Genomic DNA, 22,029 nt, shown 5'->3' on the forward strand with positions numbered 1-22,029 from the left:
TCATATTTGACAAGCAAGTATAAATCTTTGTCTGAGCAGGTTTAAACTGTTTCCTGCAATGTTCACCATTTAAATATTCTAATTTCAACCTCCATTTGCATAATTTTGCATAGACGAGTATCATTAAAACAAACTAGTACAAAATAACACTTCATTATTTAATAATTTATTAACACCTTGAAGTTCAGGAGCTGCGGAAACCTGGAGTTCATGACAACCATGCAGATCACATCTCAAATGCATACTAGCCCTAAATAAAAGGCCAAAACCTATTTGCGAAACATGCCAAAAATAGTGCACTATATAGTGAATAGGGCTCTGTCTAAAGTAGTGCACTATATAGGAGGAGGGTCCATTTGGGACTCAATCCTGTGTTTTACTGACCAACAAAACAAATTGGATCAATTTATAGAAGAACTATTAAGCTGGATCATCGGAGACGATGACACCTTAAACGGTCTGTAAAAAAAGTGTCATTAAAAAATAATGGTCCGTTACAAAGAGCGAGAAGGGCTGCTCCTGAGTTTAACAGGCAGTATACCCAGATCTACAGGACCAGGCTAGCATATTAGCCCATATCTGGACCACTGGCGTAGTTACCCAATCTGGACTAGGCTAGAGTAGTTAGCCCAGATCTGGACCAGGCTAGGTAGTTAGCCCATATCTGGACTAGCTAAGGTAGTAGTTACCCAGATCTCGGACCAGGCTATTAGTTAGCCCAGATCTGGGACTAGGCTAGGTGTAGTTAGCCCAGTTCTCTACTGACTGGTAGTTAAGCCCAATCTGGGACCAGCTACGGTGGTAGTTAGCCCAGATCTGGACCAGGCTAGGTGGTATTAGCCCAGATCTGGACCAGGCTAGTGTAGTTAGCCCAGATCTGGGACCAGGCTACGTGTAGTTAGCCCAATCTGGACTAGGCTAGTGTCTAGTTAGCCAGATCTGGACATAGCTAGTGTAGTTAGCCCAGATCTGGACTAGGCTAGGTGGTAGTTAGCCCAGATCTGGACTAGGTTAGGTGTAGTTAGCCCAGATCTCGTGACTAGGCTAGGTGTAGTTAGCCCAGATCTGGACTCAGGCTAGTAGTAGTTAGCCCAGATCTGACTCCAGGCTAGGTAGTTAGCCCAGTCTGGGACTAGGCGTATGGTAGTTAGCCCAGATCTGGACTAGCCTAGGTTAGTTAGCCCAGATCTGGGACTAGGCTCGGGTAGTTACCCAGATCTCGGACTACTATGGTAGTTAGCCCAATCTGGGACTAGGCTATGTAGTGTAAGCCCAGATCTGGGGACTAGCTAATGTTAGTAGCCCAGATCTGGGACTAGGCTAGGGGTAGTTAGCCCAGATCTGGACTAGGCTAGTCGTAGTTAGCCCAAATCTGGACTAGCCTAGGTGTAGTAGCCCAATCGGGACTAGGCTAGGTGTAGGTTAGCCCAGATCTGGGACTAGCTAGTGGTAGTTACCCAGATCTGACTGGCTAGTGGTATAGCCCAATCTGGGACATAGGCTAGGTGCTGTTAGTTAGCCCAGATCTGGACCAGGCTAGGGGTATTAGCCCAAGATCTGGACCAGGCTATGCGGTAGTTAGCCCAGATTCTGGACTAGCTATGGTATTAGCCCATCTATGCGCAGGCTAGTGTAGTAGCCAGATCTGGACTAGGCTACGTAGTAGCCCAATCTGGACTAGCTAGGTGGGTAGTAGCCCAGATCTGACTAGCTAGGTGTAGTTAGCCCAGATCTGGGACCTAGGCTAGGTGTAGTTAGCCCAGATCTGACAGGCTATGGTAGTATTCGCTAGCTAGCCCAGATCTGGGACTAGGCTAGGTGTAGTTAGCCCAGATCTGGACTAGGCTAGTGGTAGTTAGCCCAGATCTGGACAGCTAGTGGTAGTTAGCCCAGATCTGGGACTAGCTAGTTAGTTAGCCCAGATCTGGGACTAGCTAGGTCGTATTAAGCCCAAGCTGACAGGCTAGTGGTAGTTAGCCCAGATCTGGGACTAGGCTAGGTGGTAGTTAGCCCAGATCTGGGACTAGGCTAGGTGGTAGTTAGCCCAGATCTGGGACTAGGCGGTAGTTAGCCCAGATCTGGGACTAGGTGGTAGTTAGCCCATATCTGGGACTAGGCTAGGTGGTAGTAGTCTCTGGAGTAGTAGCCCATTCATTCTCTGTGGGGGTAGGAGGAGGAGTAGAATGTCCTCCTGTGCCTGGATCACTGTTCCCTCGCCGCTCCATCTGTGATGGTTGATACGGCTCCCTGGCCCATGTTGACGTCGCTGATGCAGGCCCACTGGCCGCCCGCAGACTCCTTCCACAGAGTCACCTAGAGACAGGCAACGACAGTCACAATTAAAGACAAACAAGGGGATCATTTGTGACAGCACTGAGTCGCTGTGGATAAAAGCTTCTGCTAAGTGGGCGTGAATTATACATATAGCTGCAGATCAAAATGTTACCCATTTCTGGCATTTCACCAACAAAATCACTGCTGGGAACAAAGAGTTGCTTTCATATTTTCGCTTTCAACATTTGTGACATTGAAAAAGGTTTATTTATTCGGCCCGGCCCACTAGCGAACGAGTAAACAATTCACCTCTGACCTTGGTGTCTTGGTGTGTGTGTGTGTGTGTCTGTGTGTGTGTACTGACCTTAGTATCTTGGTGTGTGTGTGTGTGTACTGACCTTAGTATCTTGGTGTGTGTGTGTACTGACCTTGGTGTCTTGGTGTGTGTATGTGTGTGTGTGTGTGTGTGTGCTGACCTTGTTGTCTTGGTGTGTGTGTGTGTGTGTGTGCTGACCTTGTTGTCCCCTCCGGACACAGCCAGGATGTTTCCAGTGATGGACCAGCTGACATGCCAAACCACATCGTTGAACTTGTGGAGCAGTTTAGCCGTCCCCGTGTTACCTGAAGGGCCGTCACACGTGTTACCTGAAGGGCCGTCACACGTGTTACCTGAAGGGCCGTCACACGTGTTGCCTGAAGGGTCGTCACACGTGTTGCCTGAAGGGCCGTCACACGTCCAGATGAAGACCCTGCCGTCCTGCACACAGACAGCAAGAGAGTTTTTGTTTTGAGAAAAATGTCTTAGCCACACTAGCAGACAAGACCACAACAAAAACGGTTTTATTTTAAACTGCCGTCCACAAGGGTCCCAACAGACCTTACAAGATCATAGAACGCGGTTGTGTATTCAGCTCCATTTAAATTCAGGAAGTGACATTTATTTAAGGGAGAAAACCTCTCTATTCTAAATAAAACTGCCACTTTTTCAAATTGTTGGAATTAACAGAATGAACTAAACTGGAATTGACCTTCAGCAGTTTGTTGGTCATATGAGATGAGCCTGAATCAAACACCAACACTGTTTTTCTCTGATAGTAGTAGAGGCGTACCTGAGAGCAGCTAGCGATGGTGCTGCTGGGTAGTCCTATGGAGGGAGCCCAGCCTACATCTCTGACCCAATCACTGTGAGCCTCCAGCTTCTGGTCTTCCTTCCATTGGCCATCCTCCTCTCTAAGAAAGAAGACATACAAAACCTGTCTAGCAGCCATTTAATATGACAATTCTTCACTTACCATAGGAACCTATTTGGGAACACTTTCCATGAAGTGGCTCACACAATTATGGCTATAAGAGATGTTCCGGCAAGTAAGTGAATATTTTCTGTGATTTTATAGAACTATAGTGGTGTTGTGCATAAAACTTTAACAGAGAAGACCCCTTGACTTACTTCCRGAGCTTGACCAGGTTGTCACAGCCTCCTGAGACAAACCTCTTGATGCAGTTGGGTTTTCAGACCTGACGGCTGGTCTATCGKACTACCTGGCACCACCGCTGGAGCCCAGCTCACTGCATTACAGCCAATCTGACAGGACAGACGATTGGGTTGTTACAACACACAGTCACATTGACAGACTGCTTAAAAAGCCTGTTCATACGACTACAACATGTCGAACAATTAAAATGTCAACTACTTCAGTCTGAAGCATTCAGGTTTATTCATACGAACACAGGATACGGTCACGAGAAAAGAAATCTGTAGGGTTTTAACGTCAGACCACACGGTGAAAAAGTACATGAATTTAAACCCGTAAACGTTGTTCTCACTGTGTATGCACTGCTGATCTTCTTTATGTTCCACTGTTGATCCCCACAGCAGGTGACCAATGAGATGGCTCCGTCTGAGCTGCCACAGGCCAGGATCAGACCAAAGTCATATGGACCCCAGCACACTGAATTCACTGGAGACACATAAATGGGATAATTAAGTAATAAGGCCTGAGGAGGTGTGGTATATGACCAATATACCACGGTTATGTGCTGGTCTTACGCACGACGCAACGCGGAGTGCCTGGATACAGCCCTTAGCCGTGGTATATTGGCCATATACCACAAACCCCCGAGGTGCCTTATTGCTATTATAAACTGGTTACCAACRTAATTATACCAGTAAATAGTACTTTTTTTTGTCATACCCGTGGTATASGGTCTGATATACCACGGCATGATACACCAATCAGCATTCAGGGCTCGTACCACCCGGTTTATAACAACCAATAACATACAACAAAATTCACAGATCTTTTACATGTGAACTCAACTGGTATATTTCCCAGTTCTTCCCAGAAGAATACATTATTGTCCATTTTCTTTACAGTCCACAGAAATGCTTATTTTGCTTGCCTTTTAACCTAATCCCCTGAGATCTACAAACCCCCAAAAGGGGTTGTAAGCACAGGGTCAAGGGTCAGCCAAGGTTCCGTGCCCCTAGGATCAATTAAGGGTTAAGTGGTTACAGGAGAGGTTCTCACCTGAGGAGTCGTGTCCCAAGTACCGTTCTCCTCCTCCCAGATGATCACCTTCCTGTCGTAGGAACACGAGGCCAGGATGTTGCCGTACAYGGGGTGAGCCCAGGCCACCTGCCACACAGGACCCTTGTGACTGTGGAGAGAGAGAGAGAATTATAAAACAACCACATTATACGTCCATGTGAGTTTGAAAATGTGAAAAAAAAGTTCCAACATCACAATCACATGTTTTCCTACTAAGCTGACAATTGGTAGAAATCGTCCCCTCAATCCACACACTGGTGAAAATTAATATATATAACTAGGTTAAATAACTAATCAAAGATAAGAACTGTGATCAAAGAACTACAATGGATCTGAACTAATTTAGGTCACACTTACCCTCTCAAATCCGCCACAAGGATCTGTCCTCCATTTGTCACATGGAAGATCTTGACAGACCTGTCAGAAGAGCAGGTGGCCAGTCTGTTGCCGTAGTAATCCATCCGGGCATCATGCTTTACACACAACAGACCACATCAAGACAGATCAAAGGTCGCAGTCATATCAAATCAGTCAAGGTATAGTGAGTAGTAGACAAGGCATAGCTAGACACAATCAATTCAGAGGATAGTTTGTTGCATAACAGTCGAGTGAGGAACACTWGATAAAGACTTACAGGGCAATGGAATTAACCTAATACACAACTCATTCAAAATCAAATCAATGACACTCAGTCAACTATCTTAGCTACACTGAACCAAAAAATATAAAACGGAACATGTAAAGTGCTGGTCCCATGTTTCATGAGCTGAAATAAAATGTCCCAGAAATATTCCACCGGCACAAAAAGCTTATTTCTCTCAAATTGTGTTCACAMATTTTGTTGACATCCCTGTTAATGAGCATTTCTCATTTGCCAAGATAATCCTTCCACCTGACAAATGTGTCATATCAAGAAGCTGATTAAACAATGTGATCATTACACAGGTACACCTTGTGCTGGGRACAATAAAACACCACCCTAAAATGTGCAGTTTTGTCACACAACACAATGCCACAGATGTCTCACGTTTTGAAGGAGCGTGCAATTGGCATGCTGACTGCAGGATTATCCACCAGAGCTGTTGCCAGAGAATTAAATGTTCATTTTTCTACATCGTTTTAGAGAATTTGGCAGTACGGCCAACCGGCCTCACAACCGCAGACCACGTGTAACCATGCAAGCTCAGGACCTCCACATCCGGCTTCTTCACCTGCGGTATCATCTGAGACCAGCCACCCAGACAGCTGATGAAACTGTGGGTTTGCACAACCGAAGAATTTCTGCACAAACTGTCACAAACAGTCTCGGGGAAGCTAATCTTCCTACCCGTCGTCCTCACAAGGGTCTTGACTTGACTGCAGTCATAACCGACTTCAGTGGGAAAATGCTCACCTTCGATGGCCACTGGAACGCTGGAGATGTGAGCTCTTCACAGATGAATTCCGGTTTCAACCGGGCAGAAGGTAGACAGCGTGTATGGCGTCGTATGGCGTGTATGGCGTCGTGTGGGCGAGCGGTTTGCGGATGTCAACGTTGTGAACAGAGTGCCCCACGCGGGTGGTGGGGTTATGGTATGGGCAGGCATGAGCTACGGACAACAAACACAATTGCATTTTATCGATGGTAATTTGAATGCAGAGATACCGTGACGAGATACTGAGGTCCATTGTTGTGGCATTCATCTGCTGCCATCATCTCATGGCTCAGCATGAAAAATGCTGGGCCCCATGTCACAAGGATCTTTACACAATCCCTGGATCTGTACACAATTCCCTGGCCTGCATACTCACCAGACATGTCGCCCATTGAGCATGTTTGGGATGCTCTGGATTGACGTGTACGACAGCGTGTTCCAGTTCCTGACAGTATCCAGCAACTTCGCACAGCCATTGAAGAGGAGTGGGACAACATTACACAGGCCACAATCAACAGCCTGATCAACTCTATGCAAAGGACATGTCGTGCCGCATGAGGTAAATGATGGGCACAACACAGTGACTGGGTTTCTGATCCATGCCCATGCCTTTTTTTAAGGTATCTGTGACCAACAGATATATCTCTGTTCCCAGCAGTGGTGGGAGAAGCTATAGGAGGCTGGACTCGTTGTAATGGCTGGAATGGAATTAATAGAATAGAGTCAAACATGTGGTTTCCATGTTTGATACCGTTCCATTTCAGCCATTAATTAGCCTATCCTCGTATAGCTCCCCCCACCAGCCTCCACTGATCCYCAGTCATGTGAAATCCATAGASTACTGACTGATTTCCTTATATGAACTGTAACTGTTCAGTGTAGTTAGCTAATATTGCTGGCTGTCACAGAGTTCACAGTTCATTGATGAGGAACTTGACTCACGATCATGTCCTCAYGGGAGGTGTCCACCGTGTTGATGACGGAAACCTATATGACAAGACAAACAGAAGGGATGATCAGATAGCTGGAACGCCACATTCTTCAGTGTTACATGAGCTGCTAACTAAATTATAGAGAACGCATACAATAATTTACGAAAGATTGGAACAGATATAACCGTATATTTAGTGGTCCAGTTAATTAAATACTAGTAAAAAACTAAAATCTCTGTGAAAAAGACACTTGTAAACTTTTGCAACTTGGCAAGCTAGCGTTAGTTACCAACCGGTGACTGGCTATCTCACTACTGTTAACTGATGTTTGAAYGAACCAGAAATGTTCCGCTACTTACCACAATTGATTAGTATTGTAATACTTTTTGTTGTTGTCGCTAAACAGAGGAATAGCACTCCAAATCGTGTAACCCTGTTAACAATTGATCTCGGTTTTGATATATCATCAAGAATTGTTTTCTGATCCGACGTGGCAACAAATATTAGCATCTCCCCAGCAACACTAAAAAATTACTTCCGGTTCACGGAGTTTCGTAAATGTTCAAAATAAATGCCCCCCACGTTTTAGTAAAAAAAACATCTCATTAACCTTTATTTATTCATTGGTGTATGACAAATTATTCTCTAAACATAAACAAACTCACCTGTTCTGTGTTCTAGGTACTCTAGTGAGTAAACTCGACCCTGAACTTATTTAAGCTTACCATAACAAAGGGGTTGAATACTTATTGACTCAAGATATTTCAGCTTTTCATTTTTAATGATTTTGTAAAAATGTCTGAAAACGTAATTCCACTTTGACATTATGGGGTATTGTGTGTAGGCCAGTGACACAAAATCTCAATTTAATTCATTTAAAATGTAGGGTGAGAACTTTTTGAAGGCGCTGTATCTCCTGTAACGCTATTAAAAATGTGTCGTTGTAACTAACGTTAGCTAGCTATCTGATCATCCCGTGTGTTTGTCTTTCATATAGTCTCTGTTGTTATCATCTGTGCATAGTCACTTTAATAACTTTACCTATATATTACCTCAACTAACCGGCGCCCCTGCACATTGACTCTGTACCCCCCTGTATATAGTCTCKCTATTGTTATTTTACTGCTGCTCTTTCTTTACTTGTCCCTTTTATTTCTTATCCGTATTTTTTTTAAACTGCATTGTTGGTTAAGGGCTCGTCAGTAAGCATTTCACTATTGTATTCGGCGCATGTGACTAATACGATTTGATTTGATTTGACAGCCAGCCTCTAATTACTATAGTTGACTGGGTGTCATTGATTTGATTTTGAACGGGTCGTTTATTATCTTAATTCCATTGCCCTGTAAAACTGTATCTAGCTATACTTAGTCTACTACTAACGGTACCTTGACTGATTTGATATGACTGCAACTTTTGATCTGTATTGACGTGGTCTGTTATGTCTTAAGCATGATGYCCAGATGGATTAATTCCTATCATACACATAGCGTTTACTGTGGACTTTTATTTTTGAAGGTAMAAATCTGAAACACCGGAAGTCTTAATTTGGATAGGATCCAGCTCAAATACAGTACCAAAGACAGTACAATATGAAGATAGGCACACACTTTTCTACTTCAACTATTTGCACATTGTTATAACATTGTACATAGCCATAATATGACATTTGAAATGTCTCTATTCTTTTGAAACGTATTATTATTGAGAACTTGTTCTCAACTTGCCTACCTGGTTAAATAAAGGTGAAATAAAAAATAAATACAAATTATTATTATCTATTTTACTTGCTTTGGCAATGTAACATATGCTTCCCATGCCAATGAAGGCCATTGAATTGAACTGCTTCTCCGATCACATTTGTAGGCGATGCCATGGCGCAACCCAGTCGCTCATTAATTATGTACTATATTTACGAATTAGCACAATGTTTTTATGTACTACTAACGAGAGACTGGGTTGCATAGCGACGTTGGCTAGCTAAACTCATGCGTAGAATCAAGTCATCGGGTCTAACGGTCGTCTCGCTACGCACCGCGCGTCTTTCGATATAAAGTTGTTTTTTGACGAAAATGAAAACGTGTCAGTTTGTCACTTTCAAGAGGTTGGAGTAATAACATGTTCAACTACTTAAGACACTGGCTCGAATATAGATTGTGCCATTAGATTTCGAGAAAATKTACAAYTTAAGGAAGAAAAACCTTTCCGTGCGCTGGTTCCTGATTGGTTCCACCAGGTGTCAGTATAAACTACGAATTCATTCTCGACTCACTCATAACACGGTCGTGCCTATTTATAACGAACCCTGAAAGTGTCATGTTTCCCAGTTTGTTCTTGTCCAAASTTAGCTCGTCACTATTGCCACCCTGTCTCTCGCCATGTTCTCCGGCTGAAACTTCTGCTACACTCTTTCAAAGTTATTCATTCAACTTTTATCATATATAMATTAACTGTAATTGGTAGTCAAGATGTCGAATATCTCCTACCATATCTCCAATCTGTTGGAGAAAATGACATCTACTGACAAAGACTTTCGGTAAGAAGGCCGAGTGATTTGCAATGCATGTTTGCGTGTGGGATGACAGTAATAATATGGGCTATCAACAATGACTGTCATTTTGTTTGTGTGTCAGTCTGCCACTAAGTATTTTTGCCTACGTTTATTACTAATGACTTTAAAACWGGCCTATAACGTATCTCACCTATTCAAATGATATGCTTAGTGTAGATTAGGCTATTATTACAGATTAAATGCATAACTATAATAACGTTATGATAAAATAAATTTGCCATGAAAATAAGAGGTAGAATAGAATATACAGTTGAAGTCGAAGTTTACATACACTTAGGTTGGAGTCATTAAAACTCGTTTTTCAACCACTCCACAAATTTCTTGTTAACAAACTATAGTTTTGGCAAGTCGGTTAGGACATCTACTTTGTGCATGACACAAGTCATTTTTCCAACAATTGTTTACAGACAGAGTATCTCACTTATAATTCACTGTATCACAATTCCAGTGGGTCAGAAGTTGACATACACTAAATTGACTGTGCCTTTAAACAGCTTGGAAAATTCCCGAAAATTATGTCATGGCTTTAGAAGCTTCTGATAGGCTAATTGACATAATTTTTTTCAATTGGAGGTGTACCTGTGGATGTATTTCAAGGCCTACCTTCAAACTCAGTGCCTCTTTGCTTGACATCATGGGAAAATCAAAAAGAATAAAGCCAAGACCTCAGAAAAAAATTGTAGACCTCCACAAGTCTGGTACATCATTGGGAGCAATTTCCAAATGCCTGAAGGTGCCACGTTCATTTGTACAAACAATAGTATGCAAGTATAAACACCATGGGACCACGCAGCTGTCATACCGCTCAGGAAGGAGACGCGTTCTGTCTCCTAGAGATGAACGTACTTTGGTGCGAAAGCGCAAATCCCAGAACAACAGCAAAGGACCTGTTGAAGATGCTGGAGGAACAGGTACAAAATATCTATATCCACAGTAAAACGAGTCCTATATCGACATAACCTGAAAGGCCGCTCAGCAAGGAAGAACCACTGCTCCAAAACCGCCATAAAAAAGCCAGACTAGGTTTGCAGCTGCACATGGGACAAAGATCGTACTTTTTGGAGAAATATCCTCTGGTCTGATGAAACAAAAATAATAACTGTTTGGCCATAATGCCATCATGTTTGTGGGGTGCAGGAGGGAGTGGTGAACTTCACCTAAATAGATGGATCATGAGGAGAATTTTCTTTTGATATATTGAAGCCACATCTCAAGACATCAGTCAGGAAGTTAACGCTTGGTTGCAAATGGGTCTTCCAAATGGACTTGACCCAAGCATACTTCCAAAGTTGTGGCAAAATGGCTTAAGGACAGAAAGTCAAGGTATTGGAGTGGCCATCACAAAGCCCTGACCTCAATCCTATAGAAAATTTGTGGGCAGAACTGAAAAAGGCGTGCGAGCAAGGAGGCCTCAAACCTGACTCAGTACACCAGCTCTGTCAGGAGGAATGGGCCAAAATCACCCAACTTATGTTGGGAAGCTTGTGGAAGGCTACCCAAAACGTTTGACCAAATTACTATTTAAAGGCAATGCTACCTAATACTAATTGATACATAAACTTCTGACCCACTGGGAATGTGATGAAAGAAATAAAAGCTGAATTCTCTCTACTATTATTCTGACATTCAATTCTTAAAATAAAGTGGTGATCCTAACTGACCTAAGACATGGAATTTTTACTGGATTAAATGTCAGAATTGGAAAAACTGAGTTTAATGTATTTGGCTAAGGTGTATGTAAACTTCTGACTCAACTTAAATGTATACAGTGGCAAAAAAAGTATTTAGTCACATCAATTGTGCAAGTTCTCCCACTTAAAAAAGATGAGAGAGGCCTGTAATTTTCATCATAGGTAGCACTTCAACTATGACAACAAACATGAGGCAAAAAAAAATTCAGAAAAAATCACATTGTAGGATTTTGATGAATTTATTTGCAAATTATGGTGGAAAAAGTATTTGGTCCTATACAAACAAGCAAGATTTCTGGCTCTCACAGACCTGTAACTTCTTCTTAAGAGGCTCCTCTGTCCTCCCACTCGTTACCTGATTATAGCACCTGTTTGAACTTGTTATCAGTATAAAAGACACCTGTCCACAACCTCAACAGTCAAACAAACTCCCTATGCCAAGACCAAAGAGCTGTCAAAGGCACCAGAAACAAAATTGTAGGAACCTGCCACCAGGCTGGGAAGACTGAATCTGCAATAGGTAAAGCAGCTTGGTTTGAAGAAATAACTGTTGGAGCAGATTATTAGGAAATGGAAGACATATACAAGACCACTGATAATCTCCTCGATCTGGGGCTCCACGCAGATCATCCCGTGGGGTCAAAATGATCACAAGAACGGTGAGCAAAAATCCAGACCACACGGGGGACCTAGTGAATGACCTGAAGAGGAGCTGCCGCGACAAAGTAACAAGCCCTACCCATCAGTACACACATACGCCCGCCCCCAAGGCGACTACAAAAAAAGGTCCCTGCAGTGACCGCAACGTGGTCCCCCTGCTTAAGCCGTACTGTCCAGGGCTCTGTCTAAGTTGCTTTTATGTGATTGGTCCATATTGGGAAGTGATTTCCTAGAAAGATAGATTTGGATTGAGAAAATGTGGTATGAATATGAGTCAAGGGTTTCCTTATTTTGTTTAATTATTTCTCTTAACCAATTATATACTGTGGTTTGGTAAAAATACTCAATCGTCGTGTTTGTGGGTAGGGACCCACAAGGGAATTGCTGCAGTTGCATCCATCCAACACCACTCATCTACTGTGAAGCATGGGTGGAAACATTCATGTTGGGGTGTTTTTCTGCAAAGGACCAGGACGATGATCCCCTTTGCATGTAAAAAAGGAGCAGAAAGAGGTATATTTGGGTGCCATGTTTACGTGAGATTGAGTGAAAACCTCCTTCTCGGATTTCAGCTATAGGGCATTGAAGATGAAACTGGTCTGGGTCTTCAGCATTTGGAGCATCGTTTTTGATTTTCTCCTTCTTTTATAACTTTTATTCACCCGCACCCCAACGCGGGGCAAACGAGCGAGTGGTTCTGTGGTCTAATAGAGAAGAAGCAATGGGGTTGCGGGAAGATCCTATGTTAGAGGGTGGACCTAAAGGCACAAGTCTCCAGAGTCTTCAACCCTTAGAAGAAATTTAACAATAGAAGAAAAAATACATTAAGAGGGAGTTGAAAGTCCGTCCGTTGCCAAGCACAGCCCAAAACATCACTTGCTCTAGAGGGAGATCTGCCATAAGGGCAGAGGCAACTATGGGCCCAAAATACCTTAGTCAACAGTGGTGAAATCCTTTTGTGAAGGACTTACAGAAACGTTTGGCGACCTGAAGCTGTCACCTTGCCAACAAAGGTAAGGTATAACCCAAAAACGTCATTGAGACCCTACCACAAACTTTTATGATCTCAAGATACTTTTTTTTATTCCTTACCATGGCTTTTAACTTCTGCCCATTTTATAAAATAAGAAATTTCAAATATAAAAACCATACAATGTGATTTCCTCTCTGGCCTATTCCCTCTCTTTTCCATATAATATCTCGCCTTTTTTCCCGTCCAATTTGAAATGGGGCGTGTACCTAGCCATTAATTATTTTAACGAGGACATCTGCTGGCAATCTTTTTAAGGGTGCGAAGAACTTGCACAAAATGTAGTTTGTATGGCCTGACTAAATTACTTTATATTTGTCGCCACCTGAATAACCGTATATGTTCCTCCTATTGGTGAGATGTACCCGCTAACTAGCTAGCCATTTCACATCCGTTACATATATATACTGTATATTGTTCATTTTGTGAGATCCAAAACAGATAGTGGACTCATTTCCTCCACGTTCATGGCCATAATTGGACTAGTAACCGAAAGGTTGCAAGATCGAATCCCCGAGCTGACAAGGTACAAATCTGTCGTTCTGCCCCTGAACAAGGCACTTAACCCACTGTTCCTAGGCCGTCATTGTAAATAAGAATTTGTTCTTAACTGACTTGCCTAGTTAAATAAAATAATAATAATAATAATAATATAGTAATACTGTCTAAAATACATTACAATACAAAAGATAACTTTGTTACTAGAATAACGGTCATGTTGGACTCATCTTTTCCTCCAGCTTCATGGCCACCAATGACCTGATGATGGAGCTTCAGAAGGATTCTATCAAGTTGGATGAAGACAGCGAGAAGAAGGTGGTCACCATGCTTCTGAAGCTACTGGAAGATAAGAATGGAGAGGTGCAGAATCTGGCTGTCAAGTGGTAGGCTAATGTTGGCATGTCTCTCTTTATAATAACCATTGTGTTTGTAAAGTGTTAAAATACACAAGKCATCACCACTCGGGCTTCTGAGTGGCGCAGCGGTCTAAGGCACTGCATCTCAGTGCTAGAGGTGTCWCTACAGACCCTGGTTYGATTCCAGGCTGTATCACAACCGGCCGTGATGGGGTGGCGCACAATTGGCCCAGTGTCGTCCGGGTTAGGGTTTGGCCGGGATAGGCCGTCATTGTAAATAAGAATTTGTTCTTTAACCTTTCTAGCGGAACCCCCTCCAACATTCCGCTGAAAAGGCAGCGCGCGAAATTCAAAAATATTTTTTTGAAATATTTAACTTTCACACATTAACAAGTCCAATACAGCAAATGAAAGATACACATCTTGTTAATTCACCCCATCGTGTCCGATTTAAAAAGGTTTTACAGCGAAAACACAACAATGTATTTATGTATAGCTTACCACCAATATCAAAAAAAACACACAGCCATTTTCCCAGCAAAGAAGCTTTCCACAAAACCAGAAAATAGAGATAAAATTAGTCACCTAACCTTTAACATCTTCATCAGATGACACTCATGTGACATTCATTGTTACACAATACATTTATGTTTTGTTCGATAATGGCATATTTATAGCCACAAATCTTGGTTTACATTTGGCCCATGTTCAGAAATGCCCCTCAAAATATCCGAGTAATTACAGAGAGCCATGTCAAAATAACAGAAATACTCATCATAAACTTTGATGAAAGATACATGTTTTACAATAATTAAAAGATACACTGGTTCTTATGCAACCGCTGTGTCAGATTAAAAAAAAAAAAAACTTTAGTAAAAAGCACACCATTGCAATAATCTGAGACCGCGCTCAGATAGAAACAACATTTCTCCCCATGTTGGAGTCAACAGAAATACGAAATTACATCATAAATATCCCTTACCTTTGATGATCTTTATCAGAATGCAAGTGCCAGGAATCCTAGTTCACAATAAATCGTTGTTTGCATTAATGTCCATTACTTATGTCGAATTAGCAACTTTAGCTAGCATGTAGTACACGTGTCCAAACACTTGCGCAAGTGAAAGCAAACGTCGGGACAAACTTCAAAAAGTTATATTACAAGTCGAATAAACTGGTCAAACTTAGTGAGAATCAATCTTCAGGATGTTGTTATCATATATACCAATAAACATCAACCGGAGCATTTCTTCATGTCTGTAAAAGTAATGGCACACATTGGCATCCAATGTCTAGTGTGCGTGACCAGAACTGGCAATCTGCCAGACCAGTGACTCAAATAGCTCCCATCCAGCCCCACATCACACTAGAGGCTTCATCCACGTTCTACGACTGTACATCTAGTGGAAGGCGTATGAAGTGCAAACAGATCCATAAATTACAGGGATTTGAATAGGCGATGACTTTCACATCGACCCTTTTCAGAATTTTCACTTCCTGTTTGGAAGTTTGCCTGCCATATGAGTTCTGTTATACTCACAGACATAATTCAAACAGTTTTAGAAACTTCAGAGTGTTTTCTATCCAATAGTAATAATAATATGCATATATTTATCCTTGTCTCAGTATGTAAAAATGTAATAAAATGTATGCACTCTACTGTAAGTCGCTCTGGATAAGAGCGTCTGCTAAATGACTAAAATGTAAATGTAATATTATCATCTGGGACAGAGTAGGAGGCCGTTCAATTTGGGCACCAATTCATCCAAAAGTGAAAATGCTGCCCCCTGTCCCTAATTAACTGACTTGCTYAGTTAAAAAAGGTTAAATAAAATCTCCTGTGTGTCACAAGGTATTTCAGATTTTGTTAAAGTCATAGACATGTTGATAGTTAAGTCTTTCTCAAGGAGCACTTGCAGATATAACATCTTTTTATTTTATTCAAACGGTTAGTTGGGTAATAATTTGTGTCTCTCTGCTGCAGTCTGGGTCCCTTGGTGAGCAAGGTGAAAGAGTACCAGGTGGAGATCATGGTGGATATTCTCTGCTCTAACATGATGTCAGACAAGGAACAACTCAGAGACATCTCCAGTATGGGTCTGAAGACAGTCATCGCTGAGCTGCCTCCATGCTCCGCAGGTATCAGTCTCTTTTTGTTGTTGTTGTACAAGCTACACCACAGTATGGTTCTCCTCRGAGGAGGAACTCTGAAATGGAAACTGTACATTGAGAGTTTATTATATTATGTCAGATAACCATGTAGCGAATTGGATTGGTGAAAGCAATGACTGGAGGAAATGTTCACCATTGTTAAATCCATGACAGGTGCCCAATCCCAAAATGCACCCTTAAACCTTAGGTTTTAGGGCTTAGTGGTTAATTTGGGATTGGGCCAGGTAGTGTAGCCTACACGTGCACACTTCAGTAGAAGGGTAGAGAATCTGAACGCAGAAAACTATACAGTTCTAGAATTCCTCTTTTTGCTTTGAATGACCAGGTCAGAGCTTGACTGCCAACGTGTGTAAGAAGATCACATCTCAGTTGATAGGAGCCATGGGGAAACAGGAGGATGTTTCTGTTCAACTGGAGGCCTTGGACATCCTGTCGGACATGTTGGGAAGGTAAGTACTGCTTTTCTAGAGTGTTATAAAACATGATTTTTTTTTTAAGCAGAAGACTCCATAATGACCAGTAATTATCCTATACAGATCTGGATCAAATACAGGTCAATTCTAGTATTGAAGTGTTTTTAATTACATTTAGAGTTTTGGGACTATGCCACTGGTTCCATTGTACTTGAGAAATCAAGCACAGCTCAGATATTTGAAAGAATGTTACATAATGTTGTTGACTCAAATCTGATCCTGAACCCTCTCTGTTCAACCTTATAGGTTGAGTGGTACGTTGATCAGCTTCCATGCATCCATCCTGACCAGCCTGCTCCCCCAGCTGACCAGCCCCCGTATGGCTGTGAGGAAGAGGGCTATCATGGCCCTGGGTCACCTGGTGCCCAGCTGCAGCACGACTCTCTTCACCCAGCTCACTGAGCACCTGCTGGCTGAGCTAGGCCGAGGACAGCAGACCTCCACCACACGCACCTACATCCAGTGTCTGGCCACCGTCAGCCGCCAGGGAGGGCATCGAGTCGGTGAGGCAGCTAGCTAGCCTTAGCATGGGGTGAGGTGATGTTTAACAGGCCGGAGAGGGCATCGAGTCGGTGAGGCAGCTAGCTAGCCTTGCATGGGGTGAGGTGATGTTCACAGGCAGGAGAGGGCATCGAGTCGGTGAGGCAGCTGCTAGCCTTTAGCATGGGGTGAGGTGATGTTTCAACAGGCAGGGAGAGGGTACGGGTGTAGGTGCTGTTCAAAGGCAGGAGGGGCATCGAGTCGGTGAGGCAGCTAGCTAGCCTTAGCATGGGGTGAGGGATGTTCAACGGCAGGATCAGGTAGGGTGGGGTGTGTTCAACAGGCGGAGAGGGCATCGAGTCGGTGAGGCAGGCTAGCTAGCCTTAGATGGGGTGAGGGCGATGTTCAACAGGCAGGAGAGGGTAGGGTGAGGTGCTGTTCAACAGGGTAGGGGTAGGATGAGGTGCTGTTCAACAGGGGTAGAGGGTAGGGTGAGGTGATGTTCAAATGAGGGTAGGGTGAGGTGGCTGTCATCAGGGTAGAGGGTAGGGTGAGGTGCTGTTCAACAGGGTAGAGGGTAGGGTGAGGTGCTGTTCAACGGGGTAGAGTGGGTGAGTGATGTTAAGAGGGTAGGGTGAGGTGCTGTTCATCAGGGTAGAGGGTAGGGTGAGGTGCTGTTCAACAGGGTAGAGGGTAGGGTGAGGTGATGTTCAACAGGGCAGGGTGAGGTGCTGTTTAACAGGGTAGAGGGTAGGGTGAGGTGCTTGTTCAACAGGGTAGAGGGTAGGGTGAGGTGCTGTTCATCAGGGTAGAGGGTAGGGTGAGGTGATGTTCAACAGGGTAGAGGGTAGGGTGAGGTGCTGTTCAACAGGGTAGAGGTTAGGGTGAGGTGATGTTCAACAGGGTAGAGGTAGGTGAGGTGCTGTTCAACAGGGTAGAGGGTAAGGGTGAGGGATGTTCAATCAGGGCAGAGGGTAGGGTGAGGTGCTGTTCAACAGGGTAGAGGGTAGGGTGAGGTGCTGTTCAACAGGGTAGGGTGATGTGATGTTCAACAGGGTAGAGGGTAGGGTGAGGTGATGTTCAACAGGGCAGAGGGTAGGGTGAGGTGCTGTTCAACAGGGTAGAGGGTAGGGTGAGGTGGGCTGGGGATCAGTTTTTTAAGCTTGATTGTTGAATTTAGTGTTTTTTTTATTAGAGTTCTGGAATGAAATGACATCCAAGTCATTTTTTTTACTAAACATCTTGATATCTGTCACGTGGTTGCAATGGAGATTGTTGAACTTTTAGTCACCAGAGAGCAGCATTGTATTGGACAGTCTGGTAAGTGGTTGTGGTATTGCTCCTGTTCCAGGTGAGCACTAGAGAAGATCATCCCCATGGTGATGACGTTCTGCGTGTGGAGGATGATGAATCAGGGAGTACTGCTTCCAGGCCTTTGAAGCCTTCGTCCGCAGGTAAAAAAACTCTAGTGAATCAACTCAATCTCTCTCTCTCTCTCAGTGTCTCTCTGTCTCTCTCTCTCTGTCTCTCTGTCTCTCTCCTTCTCTCTCTCTGTCTTCTCTCTCTCTCAGTGTCTCTCTGTGTTCTTCTGTCTCTCTCTCTCTCTCTCTGTCTCTCTCCTCTCTCAGTGTCTCTCTGTGTTCTCTCTCTCTGTCTCTTCTGTCTCTGTCTCGCTGTCCTCTCGCTCTCTCTTCTTGACGTTTCTCTCTTGTGATTTATTCCACCATTACTAGCTAACCAGAGCCACACAAGATTAGATTACAGATGGAAAACAGACCCATAACTACTAAATAGTTAAATAGTTGATCTGTTATTTTCTATATAAGATGCGCCCAAGGAGATGTCCCCTCACATATCCACGGTGATCAAGCTGTGTCTGAGGTCATCACCTATGACCCAACTACAACTATGATGTGGATGAGGACGGGGATGAGGACGGGGATGAGTCCATGGACACAGAGGACGGAGAGGATGAGGACCAGGTACTCAAACTATCAACAAACTATCAACAGCAGCTATGCTGATATGCAATTATTAAATAGAGTTAGGGTCAAGATTTTGGGTTAGGGTTAGGTTTGGGTTAGAGTTAGGGTCAGGTTTGGGGTTAGGGTCAGGTTTTGGGATTAGGGTCAGGTTTGGGGTTAGGGTTAGGGGTCAGGTTTGGGGGTTAGGGTTTAGGGTCAGGTTTGGGATTAGGGTCAGGTTTGGGGTTAGGTTAGGGTCAGGTTTGGGGTTAGGGTTAGGGTCAGGTTTGGGGTTAGAGTTAGGGTCAGGTTTGGGGTTTAGGGTTAGGGTCAGGTTTGGGGTTTTAGGGTTAGGGTCAGGTTTGGGATTTAGGGTCAGGGTTGGGGTTAGAGTTAGGGTCAGGTTTGGGGTTTAGAGTTAGGGTCAGGTTTTGGGGTTAGGGTCAGGTTTGGGGTTAGGGTCAGGTTTGGGATTAGGGTCAGGTTTGGGGTTAGGGTTAGGGTCATGTTTAGGATTAGGGTCAAGTTTTGGGGTTAGGGTTAGGGTCAAGTTTGGGGTTAGAGTTAGGGTCAGGTTTGGGGTTAGAGTTAGGGTCAGGTTTTGGGGTTAGAGTTAGGGTCAGGTTTGGGATCAGGGTCAGGTTTGGGGTTAGGGTTAGGGTCAGGTTTGGGTTAGAGTTAGGGTCAGTTTGGGGTTAGAGTTAGGGTCAGGTTTGGGGTTAGAGTTAGGGTCAGGTTTGGGGTTAGGGTTAGGGGTCAGGTTCGGTGTTAGGGTCAGGTTTGGGGTTAGAGTTAGGGTCAGGTTTGGGGTTAGAGTTACGGGTCAGGTTTGGGATCAGGGTTAGAGTTAGGGTCAGGTTTGGGATTAGGGTCAGGTTTGGGGTTAGGTTTTAGGGTCAGGGTTAGGGTCAGGGTTAGGGTCAGGTTTGGGGTAGGTAAGGTTAGGGGGTAAGGGGTCAGGTTTGGGATTAGAGTCAGGTTAGAGTTAGGGTCAGGGTTAGGTTTGGGATTAGGGTTAGGGTCAGGTTATGAGTTAGGGTCAGGGTTAGAGTTAGGGTCAGGGTTAGGGTCAGGGTCAGGTTTGGGGTAAGGTTAGGGTAAGGGTAAGGTAAGGGTAAGGGTTAGGGTTAAGGTTAGGGTTAAGGTAAGGGTTAGGGTTAGGGTAAGGGTTAGGGTTAAGGTAAGGGTTAAGGTAAGGGTTAGGGTAAGGGAATTTAGGGAATTGAAATGCAATCTATTGGACATTAATTGTAATATGGTATGCGTGTATGGACAGTGGAACAAAGTCAACGTTCTTTTCCCGTGCAGAGTCAGATGACGAGTACAGTGACGATGACGACATGAGCTGGAAGGTACGCAGGTCGTCTGTGAAGTGTCTGGAGGCTGTGATCAGCACCAGGAGAGACCTGCTCGTGGAGCTGTATGGGTCAGTAGCACCAACCCTGCTGGCTCGGTTTAAAGAGAGGGAGGAGAACGTCAAGACAGACATCTTTGTAGCCTTCGTTGCCTTACTCAAACAGACCAGGCCTTCTCAGGGCCCCATCACCACAGCAGCAGAGCCTGGAGTCAAAGAAGACCCAGCCATCACTCTGCTCAAGAAACAGGTAATTTGTTTTGCTTTTTGTTGTTGTTTTTGTTGTTGTTTTTCTAACCATTATTCAACCACGTTAGTCTCATGGGGATAAAATGCCTTTTAAAGTGGGTCCTCATCCAAGACCGCAGCAGGGCATACAGTAATACAATATTGTGTATATCACAATACAGAGATCACAAGGTGAATTAGGAGACATATTTCAGTACGTTTTTTTGTGAGCTTTCATTCGTTTGAGGTGTTTCTCAGTGCTTTATTTGTTATTTCCCAGGTCCCCACAGTAGTGAAGGCTCTCCACAAGCAGCTGAAGGAGAAGAGCATGAAGTCTAGACAGGGCTGTTTCAGTTTGCTGACAGAGCTGGCCAACGTACTGCCAGGAGCCCTGGGAAAACACATACCATCTCTGATCCCTGGTAATCTCACTCACACCCTCACATACCATCTCTCATCCCTGGTAACCTCACTCACACCCTCACATACCAATACCCATCCTCTGATCCGGCTGGTTCTCACTCCACCCTCACATCACCACCTCTCATCCTGTAACTCACTCAACACCTCACATACCCACCTCGTCATCCCTGTGTAATCTCACTTCACACCCTCACATACCAACCTCTCAAGTCCCTGGTAACCTCACTCACACCCTCACCTACCACCTCTCAATCCCTGGTAACCTCACATCACACCTCACATACCAAATTCTCATCTCTGGTAACCTCACTCACAAGCTCACTACCACCTCTAGCTCCTGTAACCTCACTCTACTACCTCACATTACCATCTCTGATCCCTGGGTAAGTCTCACTCAACCTCACATACCAACCTCTCATTCCCTGGTAACCTCACGTCACACCCTCACATACCATCTCTCATCTCTGGTAACCTCACTCACAGGCTCACATACCACCTCTAATCCCTGGTAAACCTCACTCACACCTCACATACCATCTTGATCCCTGTAACTTCACTCACACCTCACATACCACCTCTCATCCCTGGTAACCTCACTCACAGCCCTCACATACCACTCTCATCCCTGGTAACCTCACTCACACCCTCACATACCACCTCTCATCCTGTAACCCACTCACAACCCTCACATAACCATATCTGATCCCTGGTTAACCTCAACTCACACCCTCCATACACTCTCATTCCTGGTAACCTCACGCTCACACCACTCACACCTAACCATCTCTCATCCCTGGTAATTCTCTCACATACCACCTCTCATCCCTGGTAACCTCACTCACACCCTCACATACCACCTCCATCTTCCTGGTAATCTCTCATAACCACCCACTTCTATCCCTGGTAATCCTCTCACATACCACCTCTCATCCCTGCGGTAACCTCACTCACACGT

General features: G+C 44.0%; 1 protein-coding gene and 1 pseudogene across 1 annotated transcript in view; one reads left to right on the forward strand and one right to left on the reverse strand.

Annotated features, from left to right (window-relative positions):
• Positions 1–1,972: 1,972 nt before the first annotated feature.
• On the reverse strand, positions 1,973–5,284 carry LOC112073244 (protein SEC13 homolog; annotated as a pseudogene).
• A 4,236-nt stretch (positions 5,285–9,520) lies between these two features.
• The window catches only part of LOC112073245 (cullin-associated NEDD8-dissociated protein 1-like), a 22,272-nt gene continuing 9,763 nt past the window's right edge, over positions 9,521–22,029 (forward strand). The window contains 13 exon segments of the mRNA XM_070440080.1: positions 9,521–9,706; positions 13,864–14,007; positions 15,965–16,119; positions 16,478–16,601; positions 16,872–17,140; positions 18,468–18,497; positions 18,500–18,514; positions 18,517–18,573; positions 18,932–18,998; positions 19,000–19,087; positions 20,015–20,017; positions 20,380–20,673; positions 20,932–21,073. Coding sequence (XP_070296181.1) covers positions 9,639–9,706; positions 13,864–14,007; positions 15,965–16,119; positions 16,478–16,601; positions 16,872–17,140; positions 18,468–18,497; positions 18,500–18,514; positions 18,517–18,573; positions 18,932–18,998; positions 19,000–19,087; positions 20,015–20,017; positions 20,380–20,673; positions 20,932–21,073 — 1,456 coding nt within the window. The 5' untranslated portion in view covers positions 9,521–9,638.

Source organism: Salvelinus sp. IW2-2015, unplaced genomic scaffold, assembly GCF_002910315.2.
Source record: "Salvelinus sp. IW2-2015 unplaced genomic scaffold, ASM291031v2 Un_scaffold2196, whole genome shotgun sequence".
Taxonomy (NCBI): Eukaryota; Metazoa; Chordata; class Actinopteri; order Salmoniformes; family Salmonidae; genus Salvelinus; species Salvelinus sp. IW2-2015.